Source organism: Mercurialis annua, linkage group LG2 (assembly GCF_937616625.2).
Source record: "Mercurialis annua linkage group LG2, ddMerAnnu1.2, whole genome shotgun sequence".
NCBI classification, from domain to species: Eukaryota; Viridiplantae; Streptophyta; class Magnoliopsida; order Malpighiales; family Euphorbiaceae; genus Mercurialis; species Mercurialis annua.
In genome coordinates this window covers 7,074,246-7,091,668 of record NC_065571.1, presented here as the reverse complement: position 1 = coordinate 7,091,668, position 17,423 = coordinate 7,074,246, and the positions used below count along the sequence as shown (strand labels likewise).

General features: G+C 32.2%; 3 protein-coding genes across 6 annotated transcripts; 1 reads left to right on the top strand and 2 right to left on the bottom strand.

The window, feature by feature from the left end:
• Positions 1-340: 340 nt before the first annotated feature.
• LOC126670303 (uncharacterized) lies at positions 341-8,098 on the bottom strand. The gene is made up of 18 exons (XM_050364000.2): positions 7,923-8,098; positions 7,610-7,663; positions 7,195-7,349; positions 6,899-7,012; positions 6,260-6,325; positions 5,594-5,677; positions 5,419-5,505; positions 4,752-4,843; positions 4,600-4,660; positions 4,254-4,313; positions 3,760-3,820; positions 3,333-3,440; positions 2,640-2,758; positions 2,487-2,558; positions 2,253-2,338; positions 1,965-2,061; positions 860-1,127; positions 341-622 (listed from the first exon to the last, which is right to left on the bottom strand). The coding sequence occupies exons 1-17, from the start codon at positions 8,047-8,049 to the stop codon at positions 996-998; spliced, it is 1,575 nt and encodes a 524-aa protein (XP_050219957.1). The 5' UTR covers positions 8,050-8,098; the 3' UTR covers positions 341-622; positions 860-995.
• Positions 8,099-9,267: 1,169 nt separating this feature from the next.
• Positions 9,268-10,092, bottom strand: LOC126668104 (uncharacterized). Its single transcript, XM_050361321.2, has one exon. The coding sequence runs from the start codon at positions 10,090-10,092 to the stop codon at positions 9,625-9,627; it is 468 nt and encodes a 155-aa protein (XP_050217278.1). The 3' UTR covers positions 9,268-9,624.
• An 838-nt stretch (positions 10,093-10,930) lies between these two features.
• LOC126670516 (uncharacterized) lies at positions 10,931-14,026 on the top strand. Of its 4 annotated transcripts, none has more exons than XR_007638745.2 (5): positions 10,931-11,067; positions 11,404-12,084; positions 12,174-12,356; positions 13,605-13,691; positions 13,802-14,026. XR_007638745.2 is itself a non-coding variant. In XM_050364266.2 (4 exons), exons 2-4 carry the CDS (start codon positions 11,425-11,427, stop codon positions 13,629-13,631), a joined length of 870 nt encoding a protein of 289 aa, XP_050220223.1. In that variant the 5' UTR covers positions 10,931-11,067; positions 11,404-11,424; the 3' UTR covers positions 13,632-14,026. The 4 variants fall into 4 exon arrangements, 2 of the variants coding, with proteins under 2 accessions (XP_050220223.1, XP_050220224.1); XR_007638744.2 differs by having other exon boundaries at positions 13,775-14,026; XM_050364266.2 differs by having other exon boundaries at positions 13,605-14,026.
• Positions 14,027-17,423: the final 3,397 nt, after the last annotated feature.

Below are 17,423 nucleotides of genomic sequence, written 5' to 3'. Positions count from 1 at the left end.
TTTTAGGATAAAAGTTATGAATCAAAGTAATTCTTCTGTCATTTGTTTTTGTATTTTAGCTTACCTATTTATGAGATGTAAAAAAATCATAATATAAGAAGAATATGTTTGAATCCAAGACTTTAATATTTCTTACAGTTTTCTTTAAAAAGATAGTACAATCTAAATAAAAAAATTATTAATTATGTATTTTCACTATGTTGACACCAAAATTATTGAGTAAAAGGGTTATATAGTATTATTCCATGGCCAATAAACTTGTAAAGCCTGGAAAAAAATAATCCTTGTGAAGGATTAAAAAGTGGAAGGCAAAATTTAATTTTTTAATCACAAGGAAAAATAATTAATTCTGATATTCTGCAAAAATATGATTCAAGGATTACAATGCTCTAAAATACTAGAATAACAAAAATTGCTTCCCATAATTTATGCAGAGCTCCTATAATAGGGCCTTGCATTGGAACAGTGTTCACACATGAAATCCTATGATTCTTGATGCTTGTTTTCAAAGTAACATAAGGTTACATGTCATCCAACTCAAAATCATCATACTTGTGAATACCAGGATCACTGAATAGCATCCTCTTTCTCCTGCAGTTTTCCGCATTCTGTACGACTATACCTGTCAAACAGGAAATGAAGATCATTTTATTTCTATTTCTAGAAACATTTCTGAAAACTATTGAGATTTCATATTTAAAACCTACTCTTATAAAACTATTAATTTTTCATTTTTAATTTCAATGTTTTTGTTTCCGTGCTACATTGTACATCACTCTCCATTGCTGGTTCTGCTGAATTATAGTAGGCGTATATTAGAAAGGACCTTTGAGGAACTAAATTTATATAAATTACATACCAAATCGCATTATGTGCAGTCTTCAGCTTATTTGGCAAGAACCCTTCACCTGAAAAGGGCCTCTTGTAGTCATAAAGTGGTCTGAGCAAGAGTGACTGGCTTTCAAGAGAAAATATGGGAATGGATTATAATCCCTTCATAAGGCTTTAACTAGCCGAGCTGCAAAAGCTCCATCAATTGAATGTTTTACTGGGTTAGAAGAATAGAAGCCCCGCTCCGTTACAAAATCTGGCGGCACGTATCTGTCAACAGGATCTATTTGAAATTCCTGGCTCAAAGACAACAGCATCATATCAAATTGAAGGTGAAATTCTAAAATGCTCATTCGTTGAGTGAGACATAGTAAAAAAAGAATACTAGTAAATACTGATATTAAATATAAGACCATAGTAAAATTTGTATATCTTCAGGCTCAGTGGCGGATCCAGACATTTTGTGTGGTGGGGTCCATATATTATAAATTAAAATTAAAAATTAAAATATTTTTTTAACTCTATTATTCTAAACAATAAAAAATATTATATTATAAATATTAAATAAAACTTAAGTAAGCAAATGAATAAATATAAATACTTTAAAATTAATAGTTTTTAATAAATTAATATGTAAATAACTATGAATAATTTTCACTTGTATATTTATATTTACATATATTAATTTTGTACTTCGATTATTTATAACTGTAATTTGCATTGAGTTCTACTTTCAATTTAGAATTTGCAATATACACTTGTACCCATTTTATTAACATGAAATTTGTATTTCTAGTTAACACTTGGGACAACTTAAAATTTTAAAAGAATTTATTTATTTTCCTTGTGTTTATAGAAAATATTAAATTTATAATGGATAAATAGGTAAATAGATTAGATAACATATTTTTGTTATTTTATGGGCTGAATTTAACAACTAGAGTCCATAATAGTTATTTAATTTTTTATTAAAATTTATTAATTCATATATTAGATGAATGACTTCCTATTAACATATGTAGGTAATGCATTAGTAAAAAAAGGTGGGGTCCATGGAACCCACCCTTGTACACATAGATCCGCCACTGTTCAGGCTGTACATGCTTGAAATACAGGTGATAGATAGTTCTTACCGGGTGCCTTAGAAGAAATGCTTCCACTCTATCTTCATTCTCTTCAGGGTCTATGGAGCAGGTGCTATATACTAGAATTCCACCAGGCTTTACTAATCTGCAAAGCAAAAAAAAATCATAAGGCAAACACATTTATAGCATTCTCTAGCCTTGGAAACGGACGTTTGCATTGCTATCGATTTCAAAATACATTTTTCAGATTGTGTATAAGTATGCAACTCTGTGACAGTACACAAGTTTGGAGAAAATTATGTGCTTATAAGGAAAGAAGAAAAATGAAGATCATACCCGGAAGCTGCATCAAGGAGTTCATCCTGCAAACTTTTTAGTTCTTCCAAATCCTCTGCTCTTCTATTCCATCGCAAGTCCGCTCTCTTAAAAGGGAAAGGTAATTACAGATACGTAATTATTAAGTGGATTTTGTATTGCATATATATAGACAAACATCGGATTTTCAAACCAGTATAGTAACTAACATTCCCAGCATTATTAGAACTTGTAGAATGTGTTGATAGAGATTACCTTGGAGAGAACACCAAGCCCGGAACAAGGAGCATCCAGCAAAATTTTATCAGACTTCATTGGATAATTTTCCTGAGAAATTTCTGATATAAATTAACTTTCGATTTCTTCTTCCTACAAGTTTCAGTTTTTCTCAAAGTGATGAAAGCTTACGGCTAAGACGCGAAGATCTGAAGAAATAGCAGTGATAACAGAGTCAACTTGGTGAAGTATAGCCGTTTCTTGAAGGATTCTCAAACGGCCTTTGTTTATGTCGATTGCGTATACCATTCCTATGACCCAGAAAGGGAATACCGTGCTATGTAAGATTGCTCAACTAGAAAACAAAATTATAAGAGCCCCAAAGATGATAGCTATGGTAGAACTTAGAAAGCATGAGTTGGACAAGAGTTGAATAAAAACAATATTCAACATGAGTCACGAGAGAGATAATATTGGTAGAACTTGGAAAAGCATTAACTAGAGAAAATGCTAGGTTGAGCAGATTTTAATAAGTATAAGAATTACGACAAAGATATGGAACAACAGGTGAAGTCCCAATAAACATCTAGAGCATCAAATATGGCGTTGCAGATTTTAACATTCTATAGATGCGATCTACTTATGGATATAAGACCACCTGCGGTAACACTAAAAGTTAATCCATAGTAAAAGATAGAACAGGGCCATTAGATACTAGAGTTTGATGAATAGATTAGAGAAAAATCAAGATAAAAGACAGTAATGAGAATCAAAAGACACTTCTGCACAGCCTATACATCAAATGCTGCAATTTAAAAGCCAAAACTGCGGTATTTATATGCATTGCCTATGAGCCCAATTCAGTTTGTTGATTAAAAAATTCACCTTGGCCTTCCATCAGAGATGCCATGTAAAGTGTCTTTCCCCCAGGAGCAGCACAACAGTCAATGATGCTATCACCAGGTTGAGGATCCACAACAGAAACTACCAAACCTGTGATCACTCGTGTCATAACATAATATTGGAAGAAAAACGACCAGAATTTCTAGGGAGTAATAAATACAAATTAAACAGGACTGGAGATGGAATTTGTTAAGAATCTAAAATCTAATCAGTAATTTACGTTAGCCTTCAGGCTTCATGAGACCATCAACTACTAAGTTAGGCTACACGTCAGGCTCAACCAGCAGGAAAGCTATAAATTTCTATGGTTTCTTAAGGTTGTCCTATATCATAATTCAATGTTTTTCAGGTTTGAAGATTTCTCTCCCCTCTGATCAAGCATTATATGAAAGGGAGAATGAATACCAACCTGCACTCTCATCCTGAACAGAACAGAAACCTTCTTTAAGTAATCCAGCTTGTATAACAATCTAAAAATTAAAAGCAAGCAATTAGGACACAGAACAATACAGATTTTCGTAATAAAAAGCTAGAGGCGCATCTTTGATGTTCCCTTCCATTACAAAGTGTCGCAACTTGGCCAGCTCAAAGACAAAGACATTAAGGTGCACAGATATACACGTGTGTATCCACATACCTCATGTGTGTCTGAGAGCAGAGTTTCAGCTCATAATAAGTTGTTTTATATAAAGAAATTACAGACCTTAAGGTTAATCGTAAGTGAGTCAAATCAGTATCTTCTAAGTTTAACACTTTAAGTTACTCAATATTTACAGATGGTCTTGGCAGAAGAGAATCTACCAACTAGCACTTGGAGAAAAGAACTCCTCTTGTACATCAGCAAGTACAAGGCATGGGAAGAAAATCTCCCTGTTTTTTGACAGACAGTTATGGCGGACGTACCTGTAATCCTGTTTTTAAGTGGACGAACTGGTCTGAATGTAAAGAAAGCTCGTGAGGAACCTAGCAATGGAGAGGAGAAAAATCAATGGTGATAAAGATTTATCCAGCCTCAGCCACAGACAATGAAATACTGATTCAGTCTGCAGCTATGCATTCAGATGTTGAATCCTTAGAACAATTGTGTATGTGTGCGAATGTAAAATATATAGGGAAAAAGGAGCCCATTAAAATAAGTTCCAAGGAATACAGCCATTCTATAAACTCGATGAGAAACTGCCTTAATCAATTTCATGACAGTAAAATATATTGTGTGTGTGCGCATGCAAAATTCAAATATGTCAAGCACCTTCAACAAGTTGAGTCTCGTCACAAGGTCATCTCTGTTCAGTCCTTTCCCCTTGTTTGCCCTGAGATCAGTGTTGAGAGAGGGAGCTTAAGAACAAGTAAAATATTTCAAAACTTAATAGAAAAATAAGATACGAGCTCTGAGATTAAAACCTCAAACTAAAACTGGGATTACTGTTGTTCCACATCATTAGCCTAATTGCTTCTTCTTGCCCAAAATACTTTGTCCAGCGCCTTATCATCCACTACAGCACCTCAAAATTGTCAGGGCAAACATGAGCTTGAAAACCACACGTCTTTCTGTATTATTTCTTCAATCTAGGAAACTATCATGTTAGTTACTTTCAGCTATCATTAAACTTGAAATATTTAATAGTCTCTTGCAGATGCAATCAATATACATTGTAAAAGTGAAAAATGTGAGATATACGACTCCTAGGCTCAGCAATATGAAGTTGCCAAGATGAATGGGGTTTCTTTTATCTTCATGTTTAATGACTTGCCTGAGAAGGAATTACGTTCCCGAAACATGAAAGGTTTAAAGTACAAATGTGAAGTTTGAAGTTTCGTATCTTCCATTTTTATTTCATCTGCATTTTTGCTCAATTGGCACAAACATCCCATGGGATCAATTTTGGACAAAAAACTTATAATTGTAAGTTGCTTTTTGAGGATAGGCTCATAGACAAAGCGAGATGCTTATGGGCATCAAATATTACTGTGGATGTGTGTGCCTATGTGTGATTATCTTATTACTGTTATCAAGCATGTCCATTAGTAAAATAAAAAATATCAAAGCAAACAATAGCATCTAACTCACCACGGGATGAGAATGTAGAGTGGCAAGAGCACGTGCTTGTGCACGAGCATCGCCTTCCAATTTAGGGAGAGGAAGAGAGTTGCTTTCCTTAAAAAAGAACAATAATTATTCACAAAATCTTGAACCTTGCCACTTGCTTTAGCACAATAAAAGAGATACGGATATTGCAGGATACCTTATGCAAAACTAGTTTACGTAGAATTCCATTAACCATGTTACCAGCACCAGGCCTAAGGGCAACTTTTGCAAGTCTCACATTCTGCAGTTAGAAGATGCAACAGTATAATAGGTTATACAAAAGTTACATGGCTCTAGAAAACATGTAGAAAATGATATTGTACGATTATCCAAAGACCAAATGATGCTCTAGAAAACATTTAGAAAATGATATTGTACGATTATCCAAAGACCAAATGAATATAAAGCAAGAATATCACATTACTGCTGATCAAATGACTTACAAGTTACAACTTGAGTGCAAAATTTCAAGTTTCCAGATATCAAATAGTATGCCACACTGTCATAGCAAATTGAACATACACAGTTCTATGTTCAATTAGCAAAATATGTGTACACCAAATTTAGATCAAAACATAAATTGGCTGATGATCATTTAAATTTGTTCCCAGTTAACAAGTGAGTCTATTCATGCAGAGAGATAATTATAAAATTATGACTAAAAATTAAAATATAACCTGAAACGATGAAACCTTTATAAATACCTCACATATTGTGATCGGAGAAGAGTTAGAGAAAGAAAAATCAAAATAAAAAATCCCTCTTCCCAACCACCACAGGAAAAAATAAAGAAACAAAAGGGAAAAAGAGCTAATAAAATTACCTCGTCTACAACAGCATATGATGGCATGTCTAGCTTGACAATCTCATAAGCACCAATTCGGAGAATCTAGGAGATGGGAGGGAGCATATAAGACAAGGGTCAAAAGCAACATCAGTGTTATTCTCTTTTGGCATTCTTGCATTCTTACAAAAGAAATGGTCAAATAGTTCACTAAATGCAAAAACTCCCACAAACAAAAGCAAGCACATATACAACATAAAGCTTATATATTGTTGAATGGATAGCATACATTATACAGTAACTACATGCAGTAACTCTTATAAAACTGGATTCCCCGCCTCACTCTCCCACAACCATTCTTTGTGAACTTAAACACTTGCTAGAAATTCTTTGATGAACAGGGTCGAATGGTTTACATTCCTCCATCCGCATCTGTAGAACTTTACCCTAAATTGCACAACTTTACACCCTCGATTCCTTATATCCATTAAAGGAGAGAACCGATCACTAGTCTTTATCTTCACACACAAATAAAGTTGATAATGAAAACTGTATATATGGGAAATACCGGAACTAAATAAAATACATCCCATGATTCTTTCATAGCAAAAAATTAGATAAAAGGGGTGAGTTTTTTTTGATAGATAAAGGAGTGAAAGTTAAACAATGCATAAATACCTGCAAGAGAAGAGGTTCCATTCTCCTAAATACATTCTCATCATGGCACAATGAACAAATTAAATGATCAAGAAATCTCCTCCAGCGGATAGTGCCACCAACAACATCTGTGACCTATATAATTTTAGAATTAAAGAAGAGAAAATGCAAAATCTTACTAGTTTCATCATTTACATCTATATGTAATGGTTTAAACCTTGCATGAAGCATCTCAATTTTATTTTAACTTTTACAGCAAAAAGCTCAAAAACTTTACACAAAAAGCCTCAAGAACTCAAACCATGCAGAAAGATTACCAATCTTAGATCGCGATCATCCAGATTCTTTGTTCGAAATCCAAGAGTTCTTTCAACATAACCCATTTCATTTTCCCCCGAACCTTTCCCTTTCTCATTCAAGAGATCAGCAAATGCACCACCCATCTCTACTCGCATCAATCTCACTGCCGATACTATAAATAGCACAGAAACATCCACATAACATAAGCCATAAAAGAACTAGAAAGCAGGACCATTCCTACATCCCACTCCTAACAACCAATCATTCTCTCCCCACCAACAAAAAGGCGGCCGGCACAGGGTGAAAGTTCTATAAGCATTTAAGCATCATTAAACTAATCAACTGAACTCAAAAGAACATAAAAGCAGAGCAGTTTCATTTATAAACACCTACATTGAGAAAAAAGAGTAGAGACACATAACTATTAATTACCAGCTCTATGAGGGGAAATCTCCAAATTCAACTTGTGGGTTTTCTTCAATGGACCTGAAAAATCAAAACTTTTGTTAAAACCTAGTAACATACAGAGACAAACTATACAATCAACAAACAAAAGTTCAAAGGCATTAGTTACAACCATTAAAATATGACACTATTAGCAACCTTATCCGAATGCATCCTTACAGCTAAACTATAAAATACTAGCTAAAACAGCCATAAAACCACATAATTTGCGACCAATGTGATAAAATTTGCTTCCTTGTTCTTGCATTTTGAAAGAAAAGCAAGCTAACAAAAGACAGACCTTTCCTAGGAGAAGAAGCAGAGTTGTTGGATTTGTTTGGTCTTTTTATAAACTCGGGTGGCCGTGAAGGAGCAGCTTTTCTTGTATCTGCAGAGAGATGAAGATGGAGGGAAACCACGTGTGCCATTTTCTTCAATCTTCTAAAGCAGCACTATAGCACATTTGCTGACCACCGAGTAGATATATAAGTAATTTGAATTTAATTATGCTAATTTTTAATCCCAAGGCACGTTAGTTGATAAGACGCTTAGTTGATAAGGCGCTTAGTGAAAGTTGCGGATTTTATACCGTATTAGCATATGCATTCGTTTAAAATTAATCTAATAGCCTAAAAATTTACAAATTTTAATCTGTTTTGTAAATTTAATATAAAATTTTAATTTTAGTAAATATGAACATTAATTTTTGATTTTTATAATTATAGCACCGAGCTATTTTTTGTCAGATGCTTATATAAACGAGGAAACTGCGGTTATTTTGGTGTAAACACCATCATTTTTCTGATAGGAAATTGTTCGATATTTAAAATAACAAAAGCTGACAGTTTATGTATGAATTTGTCAAAATTAAAATTTAATGTAAAAATTCGTGATTTTTTACATTATTAAATCTTTAAAATTTGGTGCTAGAATTTGTTTTCATAAAAAATATAAGTTCAAATGTGAATTAGTTTAAACGTGTAAAGTTTAAAAGTGCCGTTTTAAAATCCGTTCAGAAAACTTCGTAGACTGTATTATCAAAGCACAAAAAATTCTAACTTTTAGAAGTCTTTTTTTCTTTTCAAAGATATAAAAAATTATTGACGTTACTAGCAATTTGCTCCTTCAACTTGTAAATAATGGGCAATTAACACATAAATCAACTTTATTGGCAAATCAGTACACAAACTTGGTGATTATAAGTAATTAGCCTATTTTGACAAATAAACTTACAAGTTAAGGGGACAAATTGCTAATTTAAAAGACAATTAACTTATAAATTGAGGAGGTAAATTGTCAAATTGGGTAAATTGCCCATATCACCGAGTTCGTGTATAAATTTGCCCGCAAAGTCACCATTTTTCCCTCACCATTTTTCAATTTGGTGAATTTTCACCAAATTCACTCCAATGGTCATCACCAAATTCTTCACCAAAAAACATACTTTTTTACTTTTTAATATAATAATCATTTTTAATTCTTAACATTTTATACACTTTTTACCAATTACACCCACAAACTTATTTATGCTCATATTCATCCGAATTATAGTATTATTCATATTTTAAAAAATAAATTGCTATTAATTTTTTTAATTATGATATCTTATAAAATTTAATTTATATTAAAATTATTTAAAATGAACATTACATTAATTTATTTAAATTAACACAATAAAAAAACTAACATAAACATTACATTAATTTATTTAAATTAACACAACATAAAAAACTAAAATTAACAAAAACATAAATCAATCCTCATAATGACTATGGTTCATCCACAAATGCTCTATTAAAGCATCGCGAAGTTCAAGATGAGCATTTTTATCTTTAATTTGTCGATGTCTCGAGAGAAATTGTTGGAATCGAATATGACCATCCACTGCTATTTCAACCGGTTCATCTGGTACCGGTACTTCCATTGCATCTTGAATTGTTGCATTAAGATCCCGTTCGTCCTCGATTATCATGTTATGCATGATAATACATGTTGTCATAATATCATGTAGCACATCTTTTTTTCCAAAATCTTGAAGGTCCCGCAATAATTGCGAAACGCGATTGTAAAACTCCGAACGCACGTTCCACGTCTTTCCTGCATGCCTCTTGTTTCATGGCAAATAACTTTTTTTTATTTCCCCGCGGCTCATGAATTGTTTGAACAATATTAGACCATTTTGGATATATGCCATCTGCTAAATAATACCCCATGTTATATTCTTTTCCTTGAATTACATAACGAGCGGGGGGAGCTATACCTTGAGCAAGATTGGAAATCAGATGTGATGACTCTAACACATTAATGTCATTATTGGATCCCGGCATACCAAAATAGGCATGCCATATCCATAGATCATAATCTGCAACAGCTTCAAGAATGATAGTTGGTGATCCACTACGTCCAGCATATTGTCCGGCCCATGCCGTTGGACAAAATGACGAAGAAGTTACAAAAATCCTCAACTCCATCAAAGAAGATAATAAACAACTAAGGGAGATGCTGAAGAAAAGTCAATCAGACAGAGGTATATACATGGAAAGTAATTCCAAAAATATGGCACTCAGAGAATTTAGAGAAGAAAATAAAATTTTGATGATGGATTTGAATTCAATTGTTGATCCAAATATGCGTGCATATTGGGAAGCCGAACACAGGCGAATATTTCAAAAAAGAGCTCAACAATCATCCTCTACTTCAAATACTTTTGGTGACTATTTTACTAATATTGGTGGATCCGATACCAATCTACCAGATTATTGATAGAATATGTGTTCTATTTTATTTATTATGTAATGTCGTAGTATGTTTGTTTTTAGGTTATTATATCGTAAAATTATCTATGTAATGTTTTATATTATTGTCTCGTAAAATTAATTATGTAATATTTTTTTAATTGTCTCGTAAAATTATTAATGTAAGATTTTTATGTTATTGTTTTATAAAATTATTCATGTAATATTTTTATATCATTGTGTCGTTAAATTATTTAATAAGTAAGTAATTAATTAAATACAACTATAAATTATATGTATTAAAGTGTAAATTAACCATATTATTTTATTCAAAAAGTGAAATGGTGAAGGAAAAATTCCTTCACCATTTTTGATGAAAGAGAGTGTGAGGGAGTCACCAAAATGCATTTTGGTGACTCCCTTGGAGATGGGGAGTCATCAATTCCCATTTTGATGACTCCCCTTGGAGATGGTCTTACAAGTTTAGGGGGATATTACCACTTAAGTCAAAAATTATTTCAATAAGATTTAAGTAAAACGGCATCGTTTTAAAAAGTGGTCATATTACAAAATTTTGTTATTAATCGTTATTACTTTTCTGCTCTCATTCGCTCCAGTTTTGGCAGCGACAAAGAGACACTGCCCCGCCGCTATATCAAAGACTAATCGGGAACTAATCAGCAGTTTCAAGAATTAATCTTTTTGTTTCAGGTACGCTATTTATAGTTGTTTCTGCATTTAGATTTATCTTTTCTCGTCTCTTCTGTGAAATTACTGTTAAAATCAACAGTTTATGAATTTTTTGAATCTGAAGAATTGAGAGCAAAGTTTAATTTAGGTCACAAGCAATTTTATGACATGAAATTTTAATTTTAGTTGAGGGCTTCTTTTAAAGTAGCATTCAATTGAAGTGGGTATGTCATGTTTTAATAGAAATCAAAATTCAAAACCCTAGAATTCTCTTTATTTTCGTATGAGGTTTAAAACAATTGATATATGTGTTTCAGTGAAGTAATTTTTACAATTTCGACTTTTTATGTTTTGCAGATACTCTTGTTGTGGGAAGATATGGATGTTGATATCGATCATTATGAAGTTTTAGGGTTACCTTCTGGTGAAGAGGGGGCTAAGCTTACAGAAAATGAAATCTCGAAAGCCTACAAGAAAAAGGCGTTAGTATTGCATCCGGATAAGAGGCCGGATGACCCGAATGCTCATGATAACTTTCAAAAGTTGAAGTCGTCATATGAGATTCTAAAAGATGAAAAAGCTCGAAAATTATTTGACGATCTCCTCCGAGTTAAGCGCGAGCGGTATGTTCGCTCCGCGCAGAGGGATTCCAAACGACAAAAGATGGTATCCGATCTTGAAGCAAGAGAGCGAGCGGCATATGCATCTGACCCGGTTTTTAAGGCCCGTGAAGAGGAGGAAATGGTAGCGAGGAAGCTTAAAGAAGAAATTGAAAGAATTCGTGCAATGCGTGCAAATAAAGGAGCCGCTACAGCGGCAACCTCAACAAGAGAGACAGTAGGAGTGGCAAATGAGAGTGTGAAAACTGCTGATAGGGAGAAGATGCTTAAGGTCTCTTGGGAGAAGGTCGGGGAGGATTACACAGCACAAAGGCTAAAAGAATTGTTTTCAAAATTTGGTGAGGTTGAAGATGTTGTGATTAGCAGTTCCAAGAAAAAGCGCTCTGCTATTGTTCAAATGGCGAATAAAGAAGCAGCTGTGAGTATATCGACATAATGTCACTTTTTATTTTGGAATTTAATTATATAGTTTGATTATTTTTTTTGTTCTATGTTGTTTCATGTTAGGTAGCGGCTACGGGAAGTGTGTGTGGCAATCTCTCCAATCCTCTTCTAGTTTTACCTGTTAAACCAACTATGCCAGCAGATTATCAAGGCGTCCGACAGTCTGCAGAGTCTACCCGCCTAAACAATTTGGTTGGCACCGGCTATAAGTCATATGAAGATTCTATCTTAGAGAAACTAAAAAAGGTTAGATCTTTGTTTAAAATCTTATAAAATTGTGTTTTTGTGAGGGTATATTGTATTCTATCTATGATGGAATTATAGTTTTTGGGGTGGTTTTCCCCCTTTCCTCTCTTTCTGTTATCCTAAATCTGCCACCAAGTCCTAAGGTTAATTTTCGGGTTTGTGCGTTTAGATCTAGGAGTTATGCACGGTCAATCTGCCATGCTTAATTTGCATGTTAATCTGTCTTTTTTTTACTATAACTGAAACTTTAACAGCTCCCCATCATCAGTTGAGCTGTTATTATTTAAATCAACCAGTGCATATGCTTAAACCTCGAGGTAGAAGCATTCTGCAGTCGTGTAGGGTAAGATAAGCTTTGTGACTGCCTGTAATAGAGTTTTGACCAGGACTTCAGTGTGAACAAGCTTGATTGGTGGGAAGAACTGTCTTAAATTCTGGGATAAATGAGTAGTGGAGAAACTATTTTTTGTCAGGCTAGGCATGGTCTCGTTTGTTTTTAGCTAGGTAACAACATAGACAAGTTTTGGTTATCCTTGCTTACCAACCTTTTTTATCTCTGGGTTTCATTCTTATTAGTGAAAGTGCCAACTGTGTGGCCTTTAGTACTAAAAGAAGTGTTCTTGTAGGTGTCTAATACTCCAACAAGTTTGGTATGTTATGGGGCTATGGGACATATTGAAAACATCATAGAAGCTATACCAAGTTTGAAATTGAAGATCCAGAAACTAAGGGGAGCCTGATTGTTGATTTCTTTAGTAATAATCTAAGATTAAATGAACATAACTTTGAGAATGAGAGCTAAGCTTCTGTTTTGACATATCAACTTGATTTAGAATATGCTGAAAGAATAACTTTGACAGTTAAGTGATAGAACATTTGAACCCAATTAGCTGGTAATATATGCGGACACATAGCAGCTTTGAGGATTTGTGTTGGCACTTGCAGTGAACTGATTTTTGCTTGTGGTAGTCTGACATAGTAAAGCCACGATTTCACTTTTAGGAACAACAATGCTAGATTTCAATCACTGCCCTTTCGACCTTGACCTATAAATTGAATAGGAAGTTAAATATCTGCACTGCAAGTCTGCAGCCGCATATAACTATTTTTGTCGGCATTATGTTTCACTCTATCCACATGGAAACAAACCATTTATATATATATTTTTGTTTTTTGGACACCCATTGGTTAGTTTTCACATTTCTGAAACATTCTAATGACGTTATTATCTCTACTATTTTTAAACAGGCTGCTGCAGCAAGAAACCAAAATTGAGATGCGGATGCGTTTTAGACGACGTCGAGCAATGTAATCTCTCCTGGTTGAAATGTAAAGGTAATTAAAGAAGGATGGACGTCAGTATTGATGACAAACTGTTTGGTTTTGCATTTTTAAGTCTTTTGTTTCTGGGTACGCAGGACTGAATATGGTAATTGTTCTTCCAGAATATGGTTTCCTGAAATAACTCTTATGAAGATCAAAATTTGCTGAAGTTCTGCATGTTATGGGTATAAATCTTTTAACTCACATTAACTTCAGGGGAGCTTCTTAATATTGATGGGATAAAGCTTCTGTAACATTATCTCTTGCTATTTTTCACATTTCAAAAATGTCAATGTATAATTATTGTTTCTAGTATTTCTCATGAATACACAAATAATTGAAGGTTAGTTGATAATTTTTCAAATGCAATAAAGTTGGAAAATTCAGAAAATGGATAGTAAAAATTTATGAAAAAAATGAAGTTTTATTTTTATTTAATTGAATTCTAATTTAAATCAATTTATTTTTATACTTTATTTGGGTTAAGCATTTCCTTTAATATTTAAATTAAAAAGTTTTAAATAATTTGTAAATGGTAGTGTTCAATTTCTTTAAATTTTGTAAAATTAAACCAATCCAACCCTTACTTTCTTTTAGAGGAATATACTCCCATTTGATTAAAATTGAAATACAATGGATATTACACCTTAGATTGTAAACCCTAACTGTCTTCTCTTCTCTTTTCTCTCTAATAAACCCTAACCGCCTAAAATTGTTTTCTTATTTTTTCTTCGGCAGCCGTAATGGCTTAATTTTTCTATTGACGGTAGCCACCCCTTTTATTTATGTTATTTTAATTTCATAGAATATAATAATAGCCAATTCTTTTTCATTTTTCTGACGGATTAACATTTATCACGAAGCGCAATTCAATTATCAAGAAGCGGTGATAGATTGAAGATCTTTCAGTAAAAAAATGGATTCGTCAATGAGCTATACTAGTTTTATTTATTTTTTATTGTTTGTCTTTTTCATGAATGTTTTACTTTGTCCTTTCTTTATGAAAAGTTTGTTGTCCTTTTTCTGTGAGAGGTTTGTTGTCTTCTTTTTAGAAGGAGTTGTTGTCTCTTTTTTAGAAGGAATTATGTCAAGTGTTGATTGAATCAGATGCTGTGAGTTTGCGGGTGTTTGGAGAAGTTTGAACGAAGAGTGATTGAAGACTGCACTTAATTCGCGAAACAGTTAGTAATTTATTTTTATTTTCGTAAGTAAGGTCTGCGAATCAGGCAGCATGTTGTCTGTTCCATGTCAGGTCATCGGGTTTAGTTGTCAAATTATCCCGAGTTTTTTACAAATGTAATTGTTTCATATTCAATTTAATGAGATCCGATGAATTAAAAAAAAATGGATATTACACCTTAGATGTCCTAATAATACGATATAATCACTGGTATTATAACTTATTAATATAACTTGGTCAATTTTGCAAATCTTTACAATTTAATCGCTCTTTGTTAAAGTTGTATATATACATCTATTACATTTTTTTGGCAAAACGGTATACGCCATGCATTTTGATGTATGAATCGTTCGGCAAATTTCAGGTTCCATGTCATATTTCATTCATCGGATTTTTGATTGGTATATCAATTAGTCATAGTACATGTAAATATTCACTAACACTCAAATTAAATTGTAAAGTACATCCGAATTTATGATCATGGTGGCATGGTATCCTCCTTATGGATGGATAGAACATAATATCCTATGAATATAAGACTCGGGCGCTACCAAGAAGCTGTAGCTCAAATTATATAAGCACTAGACAATAAACTGTTAAGGTCGTGAGTTTAATTTTTCCGAAAAGCATTCCCCCTTTTTCAATTATCGAAAAAACCTCGCTCACTATATATTTTTGGTTTTATATAATTCTTAAACATCAATTTAGCTTATTCTTTTAATTAATTATAGTCATTTTAAAAAAAAATTAAATATATCATTCATATTTCGCTCACAATCTACATAAGCATTTAATGTATATTTTTTAAATCGACTTGAATCACACAAATTTTTTATTTCTTTTTCAGACCCAAATTGAACGGAAAATTTTAAAGAGATATTTTCTCAAACTAAACTGAATTGGTCAGTTTGGTCTGTTTTTTGGTTCGTTGACTTTGGTTTTCTTTACATTATAATTTAACTAGTTTTGTCCAAACAATCGAACTGAAAAGACCATTTTTATAATATTAAACCAAACTGAACTAAACTTTAATTATTCCAGTTTTAATTTGTATTGCAGTATTTTATTACTTTTTTAAAAACAATAAGAGCTTTTAAGATTATATGCCAAATATAAAAAAGTTATTTTAATTTAAAACATTGAAATAAATATTAAAAATTAAAATTAAAATTAATGATTTTAAAAATTTATAATATAAATAATTAAAATTATATAAAATATATATTTTTGAATGGTTGAGTCTTAGTTTTGTTAGGATATGAAAATAATCAAATCTAAAACTTCCAAGTTGAATTATAATACAGTATTCCTACTACTGCATTATATTTGTGGTACATGGGGTTATCAAAAAGGATTGGCGGGTAGTGAATGTATTGTGTCAATCTATTTTGTTAACATGATTAGACTCAATACAAATATGATCCATTCAACTAATTATGTTAAAACCTTAAATACGATTAGATTCGATACAAATATGATCCGTTCAACTAATTATGTTAAAATCTTCAATCCTAACATTACACGAATTTTAAACGAGTAACACGATACGATTAACACATTAAGATAATAAAATAACACGATTAATATATTTAAACGACTAACACGGCCCACTTAATATTTAAAAATATTTAAACCATATAAATATAATTTTAACCTCAAATTCATCGATTAATACTCTAATTATAATTTTTTTAATAAATAATTAATTTTATTTAATAAATTAAAATAATTATATTTAATTAATTTAATAATTTTTTTTATGAAAATATAACTATTTTAATTTTATATTATTATAAATAATATAATTTGTAAACAGATTAGGCGGATTAGATGGATTCGCGAGTTAATCCGTGACACGGCCCATTTATTTTGAGTAATAAACGGGTTGACACGTTCTTGACACAAAGCCGCTAAACCTCTAATCGAATTCGCCAAATTTATGTGTTATGCAGATCTTGTTATCGTGTCAGGACCCATTTTAACACCTCTAATGGAAAAAAGTATGAAATAATCCTTAAATATAGTTGTTTTACATATTTTAATTCTTATAATAATAAATACATTTAATCTTTCTAATTCAGGGTACAATTGAAAACTAAAAATCCATAATACGGTAAAATTAAAAAAATTGCTACGTCGGAGTGGAATAAAAAACCAAAACAAAGGTTAAAATTTTTTCAGCCTATTAGTCTAGTTAAAACTGATTTACATTGCAATTTTGTATCACCAACCAAGATATCTTCAATCGATTACTTTATAATTGAATAAAGAGTCAACGTGCCCCTTAAACTTGTGATACAGAGTCCATCTAATTCAAATTGTACTTTATAACCAATTAACCTAAAATTCTTTATTTTTGGGTCTAATAATATCATAATTTATCTAATAATCAACAAAACCCCTTTTGAAATAAAACCGCCCCAAGCCTTTTTGTTTGTCAAAAATGTCTAAATTACCCTTAAAGTAAAAAAAAAACCCAAACCAGCCCAATCTAGCCAAATCTAAATTCACTCACCAACCAAATCAAACATAATTTATCTATCCAACTAAATTATACCTGCATT

What these genes read in the sequence shown, in the direction of transcription:
- LOC126668104 (XM_050361321.2), bottom strand. Translation starts at nt 10,092, where the DNA reads ATGGAGTTGAGGATTTTTGTAACTTCTTCGTCATTTTGTCCAACGGCA.
- LOC126670303 (XM_050364000.2), bottom strand. Translation starts at nt 8,049, where the DNA reads ATGGCACACGTGGTTTCCCTCCATCTTCATCTCTCTGCAGATACAAGA. An exon ending in CATATGCTGTTGTAGACGAG is followed by an intron (nt 5,678 to 6,259) that starts GTAATTTTATTA and finishes TTCTAACTGCAG; the next exon opens with AATGTGAGACTTGCAAAAGT. An exon ending in CTCCTTGATGCAGCTTCCGG is followed by an intron (nt 2,062 to 2,252) that starts GTATGATCTTCA and finishes TTTGCTTTGCAG; the next exon opens with ATTAGTAAAGCCTGGTGGAA.
- LOC126670516 (XM_050364266.2), top strand. Translation starts at nt 11,425, where the DNA reads ATGGATGTTGATATCGATCATTATGAAGTTTTAGGGTTACCTTCTGGT. An exon ending in TGGCGAATAAAGAAGCAGCT is followed by an intron (nt 12,085 to 12,173) that starts GTGAGTATATCG and finishes GTTTCATGTTAG; the next exon opens with GTAGCGGCTACGGGAAGTGT. An exon ending in TCTTAGAGAAACTAAAAAAG is followed by an intron (nt 12,357 to 13,604) that starts GTTAGATCTTTG and finishes ATTTTTAAACAG; the next exon opens with GCTGCTGCAGCAAGAAACCA.